The 16769-nt window shown below is 33.2% G+C and overlaps 1 protein-coding gene across 13 annotated transcripts in view; it reads right to left on the bottom strand.

The window, feature by feature from the left end:
* The window catches only part of ZC2HC1A (zinc finger C2HC-type containing 1A), a 184520-nt gene that overhangs the window by 130843 nt on the left and 36908 nt on the right, over positions 1-16769 (bottom strand). For 5 of the 13 annotated variants that reach the window (XM_049103708.1, XM_049103709.1, XM_049103711.1 and 2 more), the window contains exons 8-9: positions 15983-16090; positions 3529-3596 (exon numbers count right to left, since the gene is read on the bottom strand). In XM_049103708.1, coding sequence (XP_048959665.1) covers positions 3590-3596; positions 15983-16090 — 115 coding nt within the window. In that variant the 3' untranslated portion in view covers positions 3529-3589. Of the gene's footprint in view, positions 1-3130; positions 3597-4995; positions 8379-15982; positions 16091-16769 lie in introns of those variants that run through there. The other 8 variants (XM_049103705.1, XM_049103702.1, XM_049103704.1 and 5 more) reach the window with 8 other exon arrangements.

Below are 16769 nucleotides of genomic sequence, written 5' to 3'. Positions count from 1 at the left end.
CTTCCTTGTTCACAACATTCCAGAGGTACTGGGCTCCCACCTCAGAGCTTTTGCACTTTTTATGCATAAAAAGTGCATAAATACTTCTGCATAAATACTCTTTCCTCTCTTTTCCACCAACATGCTTCAACCATATTGAATATTATTTTTAGCACAAAACACTGAACGTTAGGGTGAATAATCCAATAAATAATGCAATAAACAAAAGAGATAAGCAATAATGCCTCACTCCTCTTTCAGGTCTGTGCTCAAATACCACTTTCTCAATGAAATCAACCCTAAGCTACCCTATTTAAAATTTCAATCTACTTCTACTCTCTCTCCTGTCTCTAACCACCTCTTTCCCAGTTTATTTTTCTCCATAGCACTTGTCACATTCTAATAATAAATAGTTTTACTATCTACTGTATTTTCAATATTCCTCCACTAGAATGTGAAATTCAAAGGGACAGGGATTTTCGACTGCTTCATTCACTGCATGTAGAACAGTGCCTGGCACATCATAAGGATTAAAATATTTGATGAACATGTAAAATACACATATATCCAAAATTATCAATACTACTAAATAATTTATGCCATTTATTGACAATCTGTTAAGTGCCAAACATTATATATTTCTGATAATCCTCAAATTAGCCCTGCCTGATAGGTGTAATTATATTCACAGCATATTCCTTAAAATTCAGTTTGTGATTATATAACAACATAATTGGGATAAAAAAAAGTATCTTGACTCAACACACTGAAGATTCCCTCCTGTAGAATACAATTTTAAGCACTTTTCCCCATTCCCACAGACATTATAAAAGGGAAGTATGAGGTCATGTCAAATTTTATCATTGAAAACTTTTTAACTACAAATAACAAATCCCAGTCCAGTTAGTTTAAGCAAAAAGGTATCTACTAAAAGCTGTTGGAATTCACAGAATCTCTAGGAGAGCCAGATAACCAAGGTTGGTGGCTCTGTAGCCAGAAACAATGGCCAACTTAGAATGCAGACTATTCCAGGGGAGGAAAGTCAGCCAAAGTGATACCACAGGGGACCAGTCACATCTTAACCCTGCCACTCCTCCCTTTGAAGCTCGCTGTCTCTCCAGCAAACTTCACCATCCTCACTAGAAAACAGATACTGCTTCTCTGGCTGCTTCTTCACAATGCTTGTTTCAGAATCCAGGTCTGTTCAGACCTCAGGTGATATGTCTACTCCCTAGCTGCAAGACTAAACTCTGGCTATGATCTTCTTGAGGCAGTAGGATTCAAAACCAAGAACTTACCAAACAGAAGAGAATTTCTAAAAGATGCTAGCTACAAATGTAATAAATGTTCATTATAGACAGTAATAAAATTTAGGTTTAAAATAGATCAAAAGAATTTCTCACTACTAGGTATGACTTGGACAGTTTTTAATTTCTAGCATTGTTCAATGTTTTCTAGTTAAACTATAGTTAAATATTTAAAGCATTGAAATAATGCCCCTCCTCTTCATATAAGTTTTCTGGTAAGGCATCAGTGAGAAATAACCTTTCTACTGATACAAGAGGGATAACTATACCAGTGTTCACTAAGGGAAGACCATGTGAATACAGTGCCTCACCGAGGATAAAGAGCTGGTCTAGCATACATGCTGCCCATTCAAATGGAATTTTGATTTTATTTGTAGTGAGACATATTAAAAAACAAACCTATTCTTTTAAAATTTCAAATTAATAGTTAATAGTATGTTTCCAAAGAGAATCACCCTTGAGGAATTAGAGTTTAAAATTTAAAAATTCCAAATGTTTCCTGTGGGGTTCTTAGAGGAGTTTTCCCCAGGAGTGGCAGTTTGGAAATATTAGCAAAAAATGTTAAAACTTACTGGTTCTAAAACTATTTTTCTTAAGTAAAAGAACTACAAGACACTAAAAAGATAACATTAAATACTTTTTAAAGTTTAAAAGCATAATAGGTAAATATGTGAAAATAGATGTAAATATTTCAGATATATGCATATATATCCCCCTAGCTCAACAATAAAATAGTCTTAAATATTTAGACCAGCTTAGTTTTTATTTTATGTTTATGAACTAAAAACATAAACATTCTCATTGAATACCATGGACTCTTCAAATCATGTACGTAATAAACAACTAGAAAAGGGTGGAGGGACTGTATTATAATGTCCTTTGCATGAAATTTGGGGAAATAATCTCATCAAAATATACCTAGAGTTAACAGATACTTTTAGCAACCAAGGTATTATAAAAACTAGTTTAACTTGATCACAAGGGCTACCATCTATATTTGTGAATGCTAGAGTAACGGAGGATGAGGTAGTGATTTTAAACAAACTACTATCACATGCAAGCGATTCTGAAAACATAACCCTATTTTTTAAAGATTATTATATATTCATTTAAAAATCGACAGTATAAAAATATAAAGGAAACACAACACCAAAAATTCTTCCTAGAAATAAGTACAATATATTGAGGAATATATTTCAAGCCTTTATCTGTGCAGTTCCTTACATAGGCACTATTTTAGACTTGTTGTCTTACTGTTAAAACACCGGAATTTTATTAGATTTTATTTATTAATTTATTAATTGTTATACAATTAAAAATTATTTGAAAGTGCTTTTATTATTAACTTACTAAATGACTCAATTTTTGTGGTTTCAATTGGCCTTTTGTTTTGAGTATGGTCGACACACAATGTTACATTAGTTTTAGGCGTACAACATGGTGACTCAACTTCTCTATCCATTATGCTATGTTCCACCGCAAGTGTAGCTACTGTCTGTCACCGTGCAACACAATACCACTGACTCCATTCCATATGCTGTACCTTTCATTTCTGTGACTTACTTATTCCATAACTAGAGGCCTACATCGCCCACTCCTTACCCATTCTGACCATCCCTCCGGTCCCCTCTCCTCTGGCAACTCAGTTTGTTCTCTGTTTATAGGTTGGGAAAATGGTTTAATTTTTATCACAGCAAATAATAGTACTATTAAACATGGCCTGCACAAATATTTTTCTGTACTTCAGACTTCTTCCTCATGAAATAGTATATATCTTGGAAATAAAAGTACTAGGTTATGAGGCAGGAATATTTTGAAGGCTTTTAAAATAAATTTCATCAATGTTTCAAAAAGTATTAACAAATTTTATTTCAATCATTAGTGGATAAGGGCATTAATCCTAATGCACCATGGCAGTTTTCAGTTCTATTATAATTTAAGATTGTTGATTTGATGAATGAAAATCAGCATTTTATTGTTAAGTACACTCATCACTACTCAGAACTACTGGCAATCTCCAACCTTACTGGTGCAAATACAAAATAGGCATAGAAACAGGGATTTGAGCAGAGAAAAAAGGACAATGAAAGTGGAGAGTTATGTGAGGTAGGATGAACAGTTCTGGAATTAGTCATTTTTACTCAGCATCATTTTTCGTCAGTCCTCAGGACAGTCCCAAGTAGTTCACATTTTACATTCCCATGGACCTCACTGCACACACATCCTTTCCACTGCCACTTGCCTTTTCCCGAGTAATAGCGGGGGAAGTGCACCTCTTGCTCATATTTATACCAGGCTTCCTCCTAAGTACTGGGAAGGAAAAAAGCAGGAAATGATCAGCTCTATAACTGGTGGTGGTAAGAAAGAAGCTTAATCTTCAACATTTCTGCAGTGTTTTGTTGGTCCTTTCTAATAAAATTCTATTAAAATGAATCCTCCCTTTGTCCTAATTGTCTGTTTATATATCGGCTTCTCCAAGTAAGTTATAACAACTTTATAGTAAAGACTTAATCCTATCTTATTTACTGCTTTTGGTCCCTAGCATATCAGAGAATGAAGAACATGTGAATTTTTCTTTACTGTCTAAAGTATAACGTTTTAAAGTATAAAGTTTTAGGTTTATGCAACTCATATTAGTTGGTCTCATCACTCACTTAGCCTTATTTAAGTAGATGTCACTCTCAATCTTTCCATTTGCAATGACAGAGATACAGCCACACAATATAATGATCAGCAATATATAAGTCAGAGAAAGACAAATACCGTAATATTTCACTCATACTTGGAATTTAAGAAATAGAACAAGCAAAGGGAGAAGAGAGAGAGAGAAACAGAGAAATCAAAATACAGACCCTAATTATAAAGAACTGATGTTTACCAGAGGGGAGGGGTAGGGAGGTGGGAGGATGGGTGAAACAAGTGATGGGGATGAGGAGGGCACTTGTCCTGATGAGCACCGTGTGTTGTATGAAAAGTGTTGAATCACTATATTGCACACCTGAAACTAATATAACATTGTATGTTAACTAACTGGAATTAAAAACTTTTTAAAAAACAAAAAATAAGTAGATGTCACTCTCCTATATTAGATATTGTTAAGTTAGATCAAATGATTGAAAAAATTTATCTTAAAAGATGATGATAACTCTTGTATAACTAAGATGAAACATTAAACTAATAGTACAAGGAGTACCTGGTTATATTTGAGTAATATGTTTGAGATGCACAAATTTGTTAACAAAATATTGTGAGGAGTAAATACTAAAAATCTCTATTAATTATTATCACCCTGGTACCCAGAATGAGCTAGACTAGGGTTCTTAAAACTCAACAAATGAATTATTAAAATCACAACAAAATAAGAACTATTTTTTATAAATTTGTGTAATGTCATGATATATATATATGGAGATATATATATATTATATGTATATAATATATATATATTACAGAGAGGCCTTTAAAATAAGAATTGGAAGCTGGTAATATTAAATTATCTAAAAGCACCCTCTAGTGGCGAAAAAGCAATTCACATATAAGACGAGCAAAATTATAAATAAGTATCCTGACAGTAATAATTAGCTGAAACATTTCTTTTTTTTTTTTGACTGAAACATTTCTAAATGAAAAGAAGTGTGGTTATCATTAACTTTGTTTTAACAATTTTCCACTGCTCTATTCAATAACATAGTCAGTTGTAAAAGTTAACCTTAGTACTAAAAATATATCCATCGGGGTTCCCTAGGTGGCTCAGCGGTTTAGCGCCTGCCTTTGGCCCAGGGCGGGATCCTGGAGTCCCGGGATCGAGTCCCGCGTCGGGATCCCGGCATGGAGCCTGCTTCTCCCTCCTCCTGTGTCTCTGCCTCTCTCTCTCTCTCTATGTCTATAATAAATAAATGAGTAAATCTTAAAAAAAAAAAAAGAAAGAAAGAAAGATAACTACTTATCAACCCCCTTTAAAAAAAATAAAAAATAAAAATAAATAAAAATATATCCATCATAGAAAATACATATACCTGCAATGCAAAAAAAGACTCAAGACTTCTGCTGACTCTCTGTTGCTGTGTACCTCTTCTATTATTTTTAATTCCCTGAGTACAAATCAAACATGTCTAATTTGATATTTCTACTAGCGACAACTGTTTAAAATTTTAAATATGATAGTTTAAATCACTAAGTATTGATCATAAACCAATAGTTTTTGCCATTAAACTACATATTATTAGAAATATCCACAATGTTTCATGTTTTCAACTGCTATATTTTACTGGCCAAAGAAAATTTTTCTTAGAAATCTTGAAATGAAATATATTTGTAATATTTAGATGTCATAAAACACTTCAATAAAATAATTGCAATTTCTTTAAAATCTGATGGCACAAAAAAAATTGCCAATGAAAAGCACTATCTCATTTTTAAAAATCTGTATTTTGGCTTTGAACATTTTTTTCTTATTTCAGTGTGCTCTTATCTTTCTACCTATGTCTGGCTAAAAGCTAAGACATCAATAAAGACCACCTGAATTTTTTTTGCTTCATGTCTTTATTGAATAGGTTCAAAAATGAAGACAGTATTTGTAATAAAAAAAAAAAAGAGTGAACAAGAGACAACAGCAACCATAATAATCTTACTTCTCAAGCTAGTGACTTTCAGAATAATATATAAGCAATTTTTACATTTTTAATTTAAGCTTAACAATCATTTCTTTATTCTACCACACTGGCAAATACTTGTAAAAATAAATAAAAATAAATGATGCATAGATCTAGGAAAATTTCTTATAAACTGAACTATTGCACAACAAATCAATGTGAGAATAATATATGTAGGTAACAAAAACGCATTTAAAAACACTGTCACAACATATTTCATAATTTCTAAGTGTACTTCACCTATTTACTGTTTATAATAATCTCTGGGTTCTAGAATTGGATGATTTTTTACCAACTCATTTTCCATGTAGTACATTATAACATTTACTGGCTACTGCAAAATTCTGTGAAAAACAAACATGTGCCATTTTGTTTAAGTTCATTTATCTATCCCTTCTTTGGGCTAAATTACCTGGTCTTAAAAAAAAAAAAAAAAAAAAAACTTGGAAAAAGAAAAATAGTGCTCAGTTCCAGGGAAAACAAAGTTTAAAGTTCTTCATATGATTTGTTAACAGAACAAAATAACATATATTATTGAAATGAAAATCTAATATGTACACTATTCTCCTAAATTAATTACAGCTTATTGTAGTTAATGGACTTTTTAGGTCAATATGACTGAATAAAGACAACCAGATTTAAAATTAATGAAAAGTCAGGAAAAAAACTATAAGGTAAATAAAACAACAATTCCCATTACTTCAAAGTTCATATCCCCTGCTGAATGGAAAACAACAACAACAACAAAAAAACACTAAAAACAAAACCAAAAAACAAACAAAAAACCTAAGGAATACAATTATAAAGTATAAGCATAAATAAATTTCAGAGAAAATTAAAAGCCACAAATTTCTGCATTAACCCTTATATTTGCTCACAGTCATAAAAGAGAAGCTAGAAATGACCTATAAAAGATTTGCTTGTATCTTTATAAGATCAAAGCTCTTTTCTTTCTACTCCACAGAAACCACTAAGGAGTTACTGAACATGGCTGCACAGACAATCAAAGTATCTACTACTAAATACTGTCACATTGATAGTGATAATGATTAAAAGCTGTAGGTTAGCCAAAGTCAAAGTACAATTAAATTTTTGTGAATGTTTAGTTACATAAGTCAGCTGTGCATTAAAGCAGTGCATTTTCAGTGTTTTTTTTACTGTGATGTGAAGGTGTTTTAGTATTAAACACTAAAAATAAAATATAAGAAAGAAAAATTAGTCTCTTAAACAGCTCATCACTACATCTAACTATACTTCAGGGAAATTAAAATTAAAAAATTAAAATACTTCTTACCTGCATGCCTTGTAGTAATGATTAATTATCCAAATTATTTATTAGGGTGAGGTGGTTTGTTTTAAAATCCATCAAAATAATTTCTTCTAATTTTAGACACAGAAATAAACATGTAGAATTTTTTAAGGAATTTCATGCCTCTTAAATATTATGCCTCTTATTTTCAAACTTTGCAAAAAGTAAATTAAAATGCCTCAGACATAAGTTTATAAAAAAGGAAAAAGTGAAATATGGAGACACAATTAGAATATACATTCAACTAACACACTGAGGTAAAAAAATCAGTTATAACTGGAATAAGATATATTTATATTTTTTAATCTTGTGTCTCTGAAAAGGAAATTACATAATTACATTTTAAAGAATGAGTAAAGATCTCTAAATTATAAAATTAATGATATATCAATTAAAAAACAACATAGTATAGGGGTTTTATTCTCTTTTCAATTATTTATAAAATTAATTGTTGAAGAGCTCTTCAGGAAAATGACCTCACATAACTAATTGTAACTGAATGTACTGTTTCCAAAATTCCAAGCATCCCACCCTATAATACTATATGAAAATAAGCACCGATAATATGTTTGTTCTGATTTTTTGCTCAAATTTTTTGATCATCCTAAAGCTTGAAGGGCTGAGCACTAGCATTTGATTTTGTGAAGGTATGCTTAATGTGCTTTAACAACAACAGAAAAGTAATACCTAAGTTAATGATTCCACTTGAAATTATTTTCTGACAGATGAGTGAATATTTCCTTGAGTGGCACAGTTTGGGCTATCAGGTATTAATTATATACAGTATATGTACACATATATATATATACACATACACATTACACAGCCAAAGAATTATGCTCCAAAAATTGCCGAAAAAAGTATTTTGAATAATTTTAGCATAAAATCATTAAAGGAAGTGCTCTAGCTGTGCAAGCAGCAACAGTCATAAAATTCCAGACTTAGCTTTTTCTTTTGGACTCTGTTCACAGAATCATTCTTCGAATGCCACATTCACAGCAATACTTTGCCCATTCTACAGGGTATTTAGTCCCACACTCATGGCAGAATTTTGGTAAGTGTCCTGTTGAATTTCCTTCCGTGCCTTTAATGTTTCCGCCATTAAGTGAAGATATATAGTCTCCATCTGGCCTGAAGGAGTACAGGAAGAAAAGTGGAAACACAAAGTTCTTGTCAATAGTTTTCATACCCTTAGAAAACAGGACATAATATTAAGTATACATAAAAGCTTGCTTAATCTCAATTTTAAGATTTTTCTAGTTCAGATTAAAAAAATCCCTTTTAGTTAATAATTAAATTCTAAATGTTTTCTTTGGCATTGTATTTGTCCCGATTATGAGAATTTTTCACGAGTAAATGCCACCACACTTTCCATCTGCTCAATGTACTAGGCATATACCACAACGGGCATAGAATGGAAATTTATAACAATGTTCCTTCTGCAAAACCATCTCTAAAGAGAAAACTGGAACCTCACCCTCAGGAAAGATGGAGGTCTTTCCTCCAAATATACACTGCAATAATTATGTACATATATTAAAATATATACTATAAAACTATATATACATAATTTTTCTTAATGTGTCCTATTTTCACTGTATCCATGGAGTCATTTCACTCTAAGTCACATCACTATCCTCAGGTTGAGTCTTATTAGGTCCTTTGCTCTAATTTAGTTATACTTACAACACACTCAAATTCTCTTGTCCTTCAATGCTGTACTACAACCCACATGGCTCTAGACACTCTCACTGCCACCCTAAACTGTGTCCTCCGCTTTGCTTTGTTTTCCACCTGACATGCAGTATATGTCATTTCTGTTACGTCTTGTCTTCTCCATAAGACTGTGAGCTCCCTGAGTGTGAGATTTTTATGTTTTGTTACTCCTCTACATCTGGGATCAAGAGAAGTACTTAACATAAACTTAACTCTCAGTAAATATGTTTTTAATGAATAAACGAATGAATGACCAATATATGAAGAAGATAAACCAAAATATTTGATCCTTTTAAAACGATAAACTCTTAAGATTTATCAACAAAAAAATAAACAATATTCAGAATAAAGGAGGGATATAATATAGATATAGCAGATAGAAAATTATAAGAACAATTCTATGCTACTAATTAGAAACCTAAATAAAATTAAAAACATCCTAGAAAGATATCTTATGAAAACTGATTTCAAACAAAATATATTAAACAGTCATAATTATTAAAGCAAGTGAATCAGTAATTGACATACTACTACTCTTCCTTATCATGTGGGCACATGCAGGCGTGCATACACACATACACACAGTGGACTCATGACAGTTTTACATGGTAAGTTCTATTAAACTTTTCCAGCAGAGGGAGGTGAAAAACAACATTCTGTAATTTCTTTTCAAAGGTCTGTAAAACCCTGATATTCAGGCCATTAAGAGAATATAAAATTAGAATCAATTTTGCCTATTAACTTGGAAATATATGTAAATATTTCTGAGCATTTTAGCAAACAAAATCTACAAACATATGCAATTCAAAATGCTTTAGATTTATTCCAGAAAATAAGACTGATTTAACATTAGGAAGTCTATTCATATAATTTTTCACATAAACAGATTAAAGGATCTAAAAATATTGTTTTTATATATGGTAGTCAATAAGATTCACCACTTATTTTTGATTTTAAAAAAGACACTTAGAAAATCAGGAATAGAAAGGAATGTCATTGACAAAATGTATTTAACAGAATCCTGTATCAGCCTTCATATTTATTTTTTTGGTAAAGATTTTATTTATTTGTTCATGAGACACAGAAAGAGAGGCAGAGACACAGGCAGAGGGAGAAGCAGGCTCCTCACAGGGAGCTTGATGTGGGATTCAATTCCAGGACACTGGGATCATGACCTGAGCCGACAGCAGACCCTCAACCACTGAGCCACACTGGCGTCCCAAAGATTTCACTTATTTATTCACGAGAGACACAGAAAGAAAGAGGTAGAGACACAGGCAGAGGGAGAAGCAGGCTTCCTGCAAGGAGCCTGATGTGGTACTTGATCCTGGATCCTGGGATCACACCCTGAGCTGAAGGCAGACGCTCAACCACTGAGCCACCCAGGCGTCCCTAAGCCTTCATATTTAATGCTGACATTTAAGGAGCATTTTCTTTAAAAGCAGAAATGCCAGAAGAATGTCAGCTATAATCATTTCTATTTTAATATATAATATAGCATAAGGAGAACTCTATCTCCGTTTCTGTGGACACATCTGACATTGGTATAACTTCCTAGCTTTCTTTAATGAAAACCTTTAAAAAGGTGGAATGCCAGCTGTGTTCCCAGGCAACAGTGCTTATATGCAACCCACTGAAATTAGACATCCCCGAGGACAACCTGAAAGCTATGATTATGGGGCTGTTACAAGAGAAACTGGTTCCCTTTGGGGACACAGAATTTCCAATTAAATTGATCATACACCCACCTATTAAGATCTTGTTCTCTCACACCTAAGCTGTCACTTGGACAGCCAAAGAAAATCAGCTCCAGGACTGGGGCAAGGGCTCCCAAGAAAAACACCTGACATTGCCTTCTGTCATTCCCTCTTTCCTGTAAATAACCCCAAATGTCATATATTAGCATAGGATCACCTCTACCTGAGCCTAAGACAAGCTCTTGATGGACATTTCAAGAGTCCTGACTTAGAGGAAGCGGCATGAGGAGAGGGGAAGGGAAAGTTGAGTCTCTAAAGCCCCACTTAGTGCAAGTGCAAGAAATCACTTTCTCTCTCCCACAATGACATTAAAACCCAAGTCTTTAAGTAAGGAAGATTGATGAAAACCTCAAATATAAGTGTGGCATCATCAGGGCTACTTTACCAATGTGACCTCTAGTTTCTTTTATTGACTTACCTGTGGAAGTTTCCCTATCTTTTCTAAGAGCTAAGCTATACATTCAAAAGGATATTTGTTCCATTTTGTGAGCATTTCTAGGTCTTTTGGGTGGAAGGGTCATCCAGAAAATGTAGTCTATCACATTTCCAGAAAAAGAAATCTGTGAGATTCTTCATCTGTTATGTCTCTAATTATTCCATCTGGGTAGGGTAGTAAGTCAAGTGAACAAGGTTCAGAGGCTTTCTTTTTTTTTTTTTTTTTTTTGGTTCAGGGGCTTTCTATTACACATCAACCATTTAAAAAGAAAGAAAGAAAGGAAAACAAAAAAATTCAAACACATTTTTAATGTGATTTTTGCACCTGCCTATTGTCTCTTCTTTTGTCTACCTCTTTAGAATGAGATGATCTTTTTATTCAAGTATATGTATTTATTAAGTTTTCCATTTTATAAGAGACTGTAAATCCTACATTCAGAATGGGTTCAAAACCCGTAACTCCACACATATACAACAACATACTACAACCAGCTTCAGGACTCCAAGAACATTAAGCTCTCTTCTTTAATATTTACAATGTATCAAAACCTCAAGTGAGGGCGCCTGAGTGGCTCAGTTGGCTTAGGTCATGATCCCAGGAGTCCTGGGATCAAGCCTCATGTTGTCAGGCTCCCTGCTCAGCAGGAAGTCTGTTTCTTTCTCTCCCTTAGCCTCTCTTTCCAGCTTGTGTTCTCACTCTCTCTAAATAAATAAATAAATTTTTAAAATCTTAAAAAAAAATCTCAAGTGAAACAGTCTAGTTGCAAAGGTAGCAATTCACTTAATTCCTTTATGGTTCTCATCCCTTGTTATGTATAGGTATCACTGTTAAAACTTTAAAAATCCAAACCAAAGAAATCAAAACCTCTGGGAGGAACGTGGGCATGTTCATTTTTAGAAAGTTCCACAGGTGCTTCTTTCTGAAGAGTAATCTCCAAGATTGACAGATAGTATCTTAGATACTTGAAAATCTATCCCTGGATTTCTGTATATGCTATATATGCTATATACATATGTATATGTATATGCTATATATTTATAACAAAAGCAGACAACATATATACTTATATTTAATACATATATATCACAACAATTTTCTATGAATTGTAGGATATATGTAATAGGCCTGCATTGAGGGCATCTTAAGAAAGCATCTTATGAAATTCATTGTCATATTTATAGTAGATATTTTAATTAAGAAGTTATCCATTGGATGGGGATGGTAAATTAGAGGAAAGTGGTCAAAAGGGACAAACTTCCAGTTAGGAGATAAATAGGTAGGAGGGATGTGATGTATACAACCTACCTACAGCTAACACTGCTGTATGATAGATAGAGAAGTTGTTAGTATGAGAAGATGGATGTTAATCAAACTTGCTATGGTAATCATTTCACAATATATATAAATCAAACCATCCTGCTGTATGCCTTAAACTTAAACAGTGATGTATGAAATTATTTTTGAATAAAACTGGAGGAAAAAAGTTATTAAATTATCCAGTGACTCTTCAAACTCTCATTCTTAGTAGATGACATAATACTCTGTGGAAAACCCAAAAGACTCCACTCCAAAATTGCTGAACTCATAAGGAGTTCAGCAAAGTGGTAGGATATAAAATCAATGCACAGAAATCAGTTGTATTTCTATATGCTAACAATGAGACAGGAGAAAGAGAAATGATGGAATCGATCCCATTTACGATTGCACCAAAATCTACGAATAAACATAATCAGAGAGGCAAAGGATCTGTACTCGGAAAACTATAGAACACTCATGAAACAAAGGGAACAAAACACAAGAAATGGGAAAATGTTCCATGCTTATGGATTGAAAGGACAAATATTGTTAAAATAATCTATGCCACCTAGAGCAATCTATCCATTCAATGCAATCTCTATCAAAATATCACTGACTTTCTTCATAGAGTTGGAACAAATAATCCTAAGATTTGTATGGAACCAGAAAAGGCCCCAAACAGCCAGACGAATATTGAAAAAGAAAACCAAAGCTGAGGACATCACAATTCCGGACTTCAAGCTGATGATTACAAAGCTGTAATCATCAAGACAGTATAGTTCTGGCACAAAAAGAGACACATAGATCAATGGAACAAAATAAAGAACCCAGAAATGGACCCTGAACTTCACGGTCAACTAATCTTAGACAAGGCAGGAAAGAACATTCAATGGAAAAAAGTCTCTTCAATAAATAGTGTTGGGAAAATTGGACAGCCACATGCAGAAGAATGAAACTGAACCATTATCTCACACCATACACAAAAATAGATTCAAGATGGATTTAAGATCTAAATGTGAGACAGGAATCTATCAAAATTCTAGAGCAGAAGAGAGGCAGCCACATCTGTGACATAGGCGATAGGAACTTCTTGCAAGACACATTTCCAAAGGCAAGGTAAAGAAAGGCAAAAATGAACTATTGGGACTTCATCAAGATGAAAAGCTTTTGGGGATTCCAGGGTGGCTCAGCAGTTTAGTGCCGTCTTCATGCCGAGGGCGTGATCCTGGAGTCCCAGGATCGGGTCCCACGTCAGGCTCCCTGCATGGAGCCTGCTTCTCCCCCTGCCTATGTCTCTGCCTCTCTCTCTCTCTCATGAATAAATGAATAAAATCTTAAAAAAAAAAAAAGAAAAGCTTTTGCACAGAAAAGGAAACAGTCTACAAAACCAAAAGACAATCGAAAGGGAGAATATATCTGCAAATGTCTTATCAGATAAAGGGTTAGTATCCAAAATCTACAGAGAACTTATCAAGCTCAACACCCAAAGAATCTAGTCAAGAAATGGGGAGAAGACATGAACAGACATTTCTCCAAAGACATATAAATGGCCAACAGACACATGAAAAAATGCTCCACATCAGTCAGCATCAGGGAAATACAAAGCAAAACCACAATGAGTTACCACCTCATACCAGTCAGAACAAGTCAGGAAACCGACAGATGTTGGCGCAGATGGAGAGAAAGGGTGGAACCCTCTCACACTGTTGGTGAGAATGCAAGCAGGTATAGTCACTCTGGGAAACAGTATCGAGGTCCCTTAAAAAGTTAAAAATAGAGCTACCCTATGACCCAGCAATTGTACTACTTGGTATTTACTCCAAAGATACAAATGTAGTGATCCAAAGGGGCACCTGTACCCCAATGTTTATAGCAGCAATATCCACAATAGCTAAACTATGTCAAGAGCTCAGAGGTCCATTGACAGACGAATGAATAAAGATGTGGTATCTTCTTTTATATATACATGTATATATAAAATGGAATATTATTGATCCACTAAAAAAATAAATCTTGCTATTTGCAATGAAGTGGATGAAACTAGAGGGTATTAAGCTAAGCAAAATAGCAAAATAAGTCCAGCAGAGAAAGACAATTATCATATGATCTCACTCATGTGGAATTTAAGAAGCAAAACAGAGGATTATAGGGGAAGGGAGGGAAAAATAAAACAAGATGAAATGAGAGAGAGAGAGACAAACCATAAGAGACCTTAATCATAGGAAACAAACAGGGTTGCTGGAGGGGAGAGGGTAGGTGCATGAGGTAACTGATTGATGGACATTAAGGAGGAGATGTGATGTAATGAGCACTAGGTATTATATAAGACTGATGAGTCTCTGAACTCTACCTCTGAAACTAGTTATTATGGTACATGTTAATTAATTAAAAGTAAATTAAAGGAAATTAAAAAAATAATAATAGGGGCCCCTGGGTGGCTCAGTCAGTTTAGTATCTGCCTTCAGCTCAGGTCATGATCCCAGGGTCCCTGGGTTGGGTCCCTCCCCAACTCTTTGCTCAGTGGGGAGCCTGCTTCTCCCTCTCCCTCTGCCTACAACTCTGCCTATTTGTGCGTGCTTTCTCTGTCAAATAAATAAATAAAATCTTTAAAAAATAATAATAATAAATTATTCAGTAGCTCTATGAGAATTCATAGGCAGATTTTTGAGGTCACAGGACTAATTGTACTGCACATAAAAATGATTTTTTTTTAATACAACATGAATCATGTAACTAACTATTCCTCTCTTCTGTACTTTGGCTGCTACAAAGTTTGGATTCAATTTATGGCCAAAGGCTAGTCTATATACAGGGACTCATGACACATATTTTGTGGACTAATTTCTTTCCTTTTCTTACCTTCTCTTTTAATTCTCATTTTTCCTTTTCCTACTCTTTCATTTTTATAAAATATTGTATCTCACTGTATGTCATGGATCTCTGTATATTGCCTTAAAACTTTCTGGAATAAGTTGGGATGTATACATATATGCACATGTATATATAAAAATTATATATATACACACATGTGCATGTATATGTATATTTATAAAATATCTATAATTGGAAGGATTTCATTATATGCTTAAAAACAGAGTGAATGTCAAGTTGAACAAACATTTTGACAGATAAAAAAGGGATGTACATGGATAATCACAGCCTCAGCAAGGGAATTTAAATGTATTAAAATGCGGCTGAAAATTATAATACCAGTGGTTTAAAAGGTCTACTACTCAATTTGTAGAAGTAAAAATAATCATGATGTACTTAAAATTAAGATATAAAATACAAATAAATCCAGTGAAACTGAACAAACTATCCTCGAGCCTTTACAATAATAATAACTACAAGGTTTAGAAAAAATATTATTTATGCCCAAACTATTTCTTTAATGTAAAGCCAAAATAAATCATATAGCAAAGGAAAAATTAGATTTTCTATTAATAGCCTGATATATATTTTTGTATATGCTCCTTAGAAAACTAAATATATTTTTATTTTAGTTATTAGAATCTCAAAGTTAAACATACCTGGCTATGTAGCTCTCAGTATATGTTTTTCTTTTGTTTGTAGGCACACTTGAGGAAGGATTTCGTGCCAAACTAGGTGGTGTGGTATTTCGAGGTTTGATGTTAGTTCTAGAAGAAAGAGATGGCATAATGAAAAGGTATTGAATAACAAGCATTTATTTCTTATATTGTTTACTGACATGATTAAAAAATAATTTAAAGCTATAGAGAGGTAAATTCAAGAGTAAAATCCAAGTAATTAATTTTAAATCTGAAAACAACAGTAGTCAAAACTAAGGATAAATCAAAGCATTTTGCATTTGGTAACACTAACCTGATGGTAAATAAAGTCAACTAAAAATAAATATATATACATATATATTCATATGTTTGCATATATACGTATATATACATATATACTTACATATGTATGTATATATATATGCTTGCCTTACATGAAACTTTTTAAAGTTTAAATCTATAGTTCCCTTAAATTAGAGATGTGTCTTATTAAATGCCTAAGAATAACTGTTAAATAATGTTATACATTATGAAATAATGGTTAAAAAAAAGCAAAAAAAATTTACCTAACCACTTTAATAATTTCCAATTTATGAAAGACTGTTCTTAAAAACAAAAACAAAAAAACCCTGTTCTTGGGTTATATAATTTTCCCTTTTAAGATTTAATTTCACCAACTATACAGCCTGGGTTATCTGCTCTCAGTAGAAGAATTCTTGTTGGATAATCACTGAATTTCCTTCATGAATCTTCAGGAATCAGAAAGCTTAGACGGTTGAATGATGGT

This window comes from Canis lupus, chromosome 29, assembly GCF_003254725.2.
Source record: "Canis lupus dingo isolate Sandy chromosome 29, ASM325472v2, whole genome shotgun sequence".
NCBI lineage: Eukaryota > Metazoa > Chordata > Mammalia > Carnivora > Canidae > Canis > Canis lupus.
This window is presented reverse-complemented; position numbering and strand designations above follow the sequence as displayed.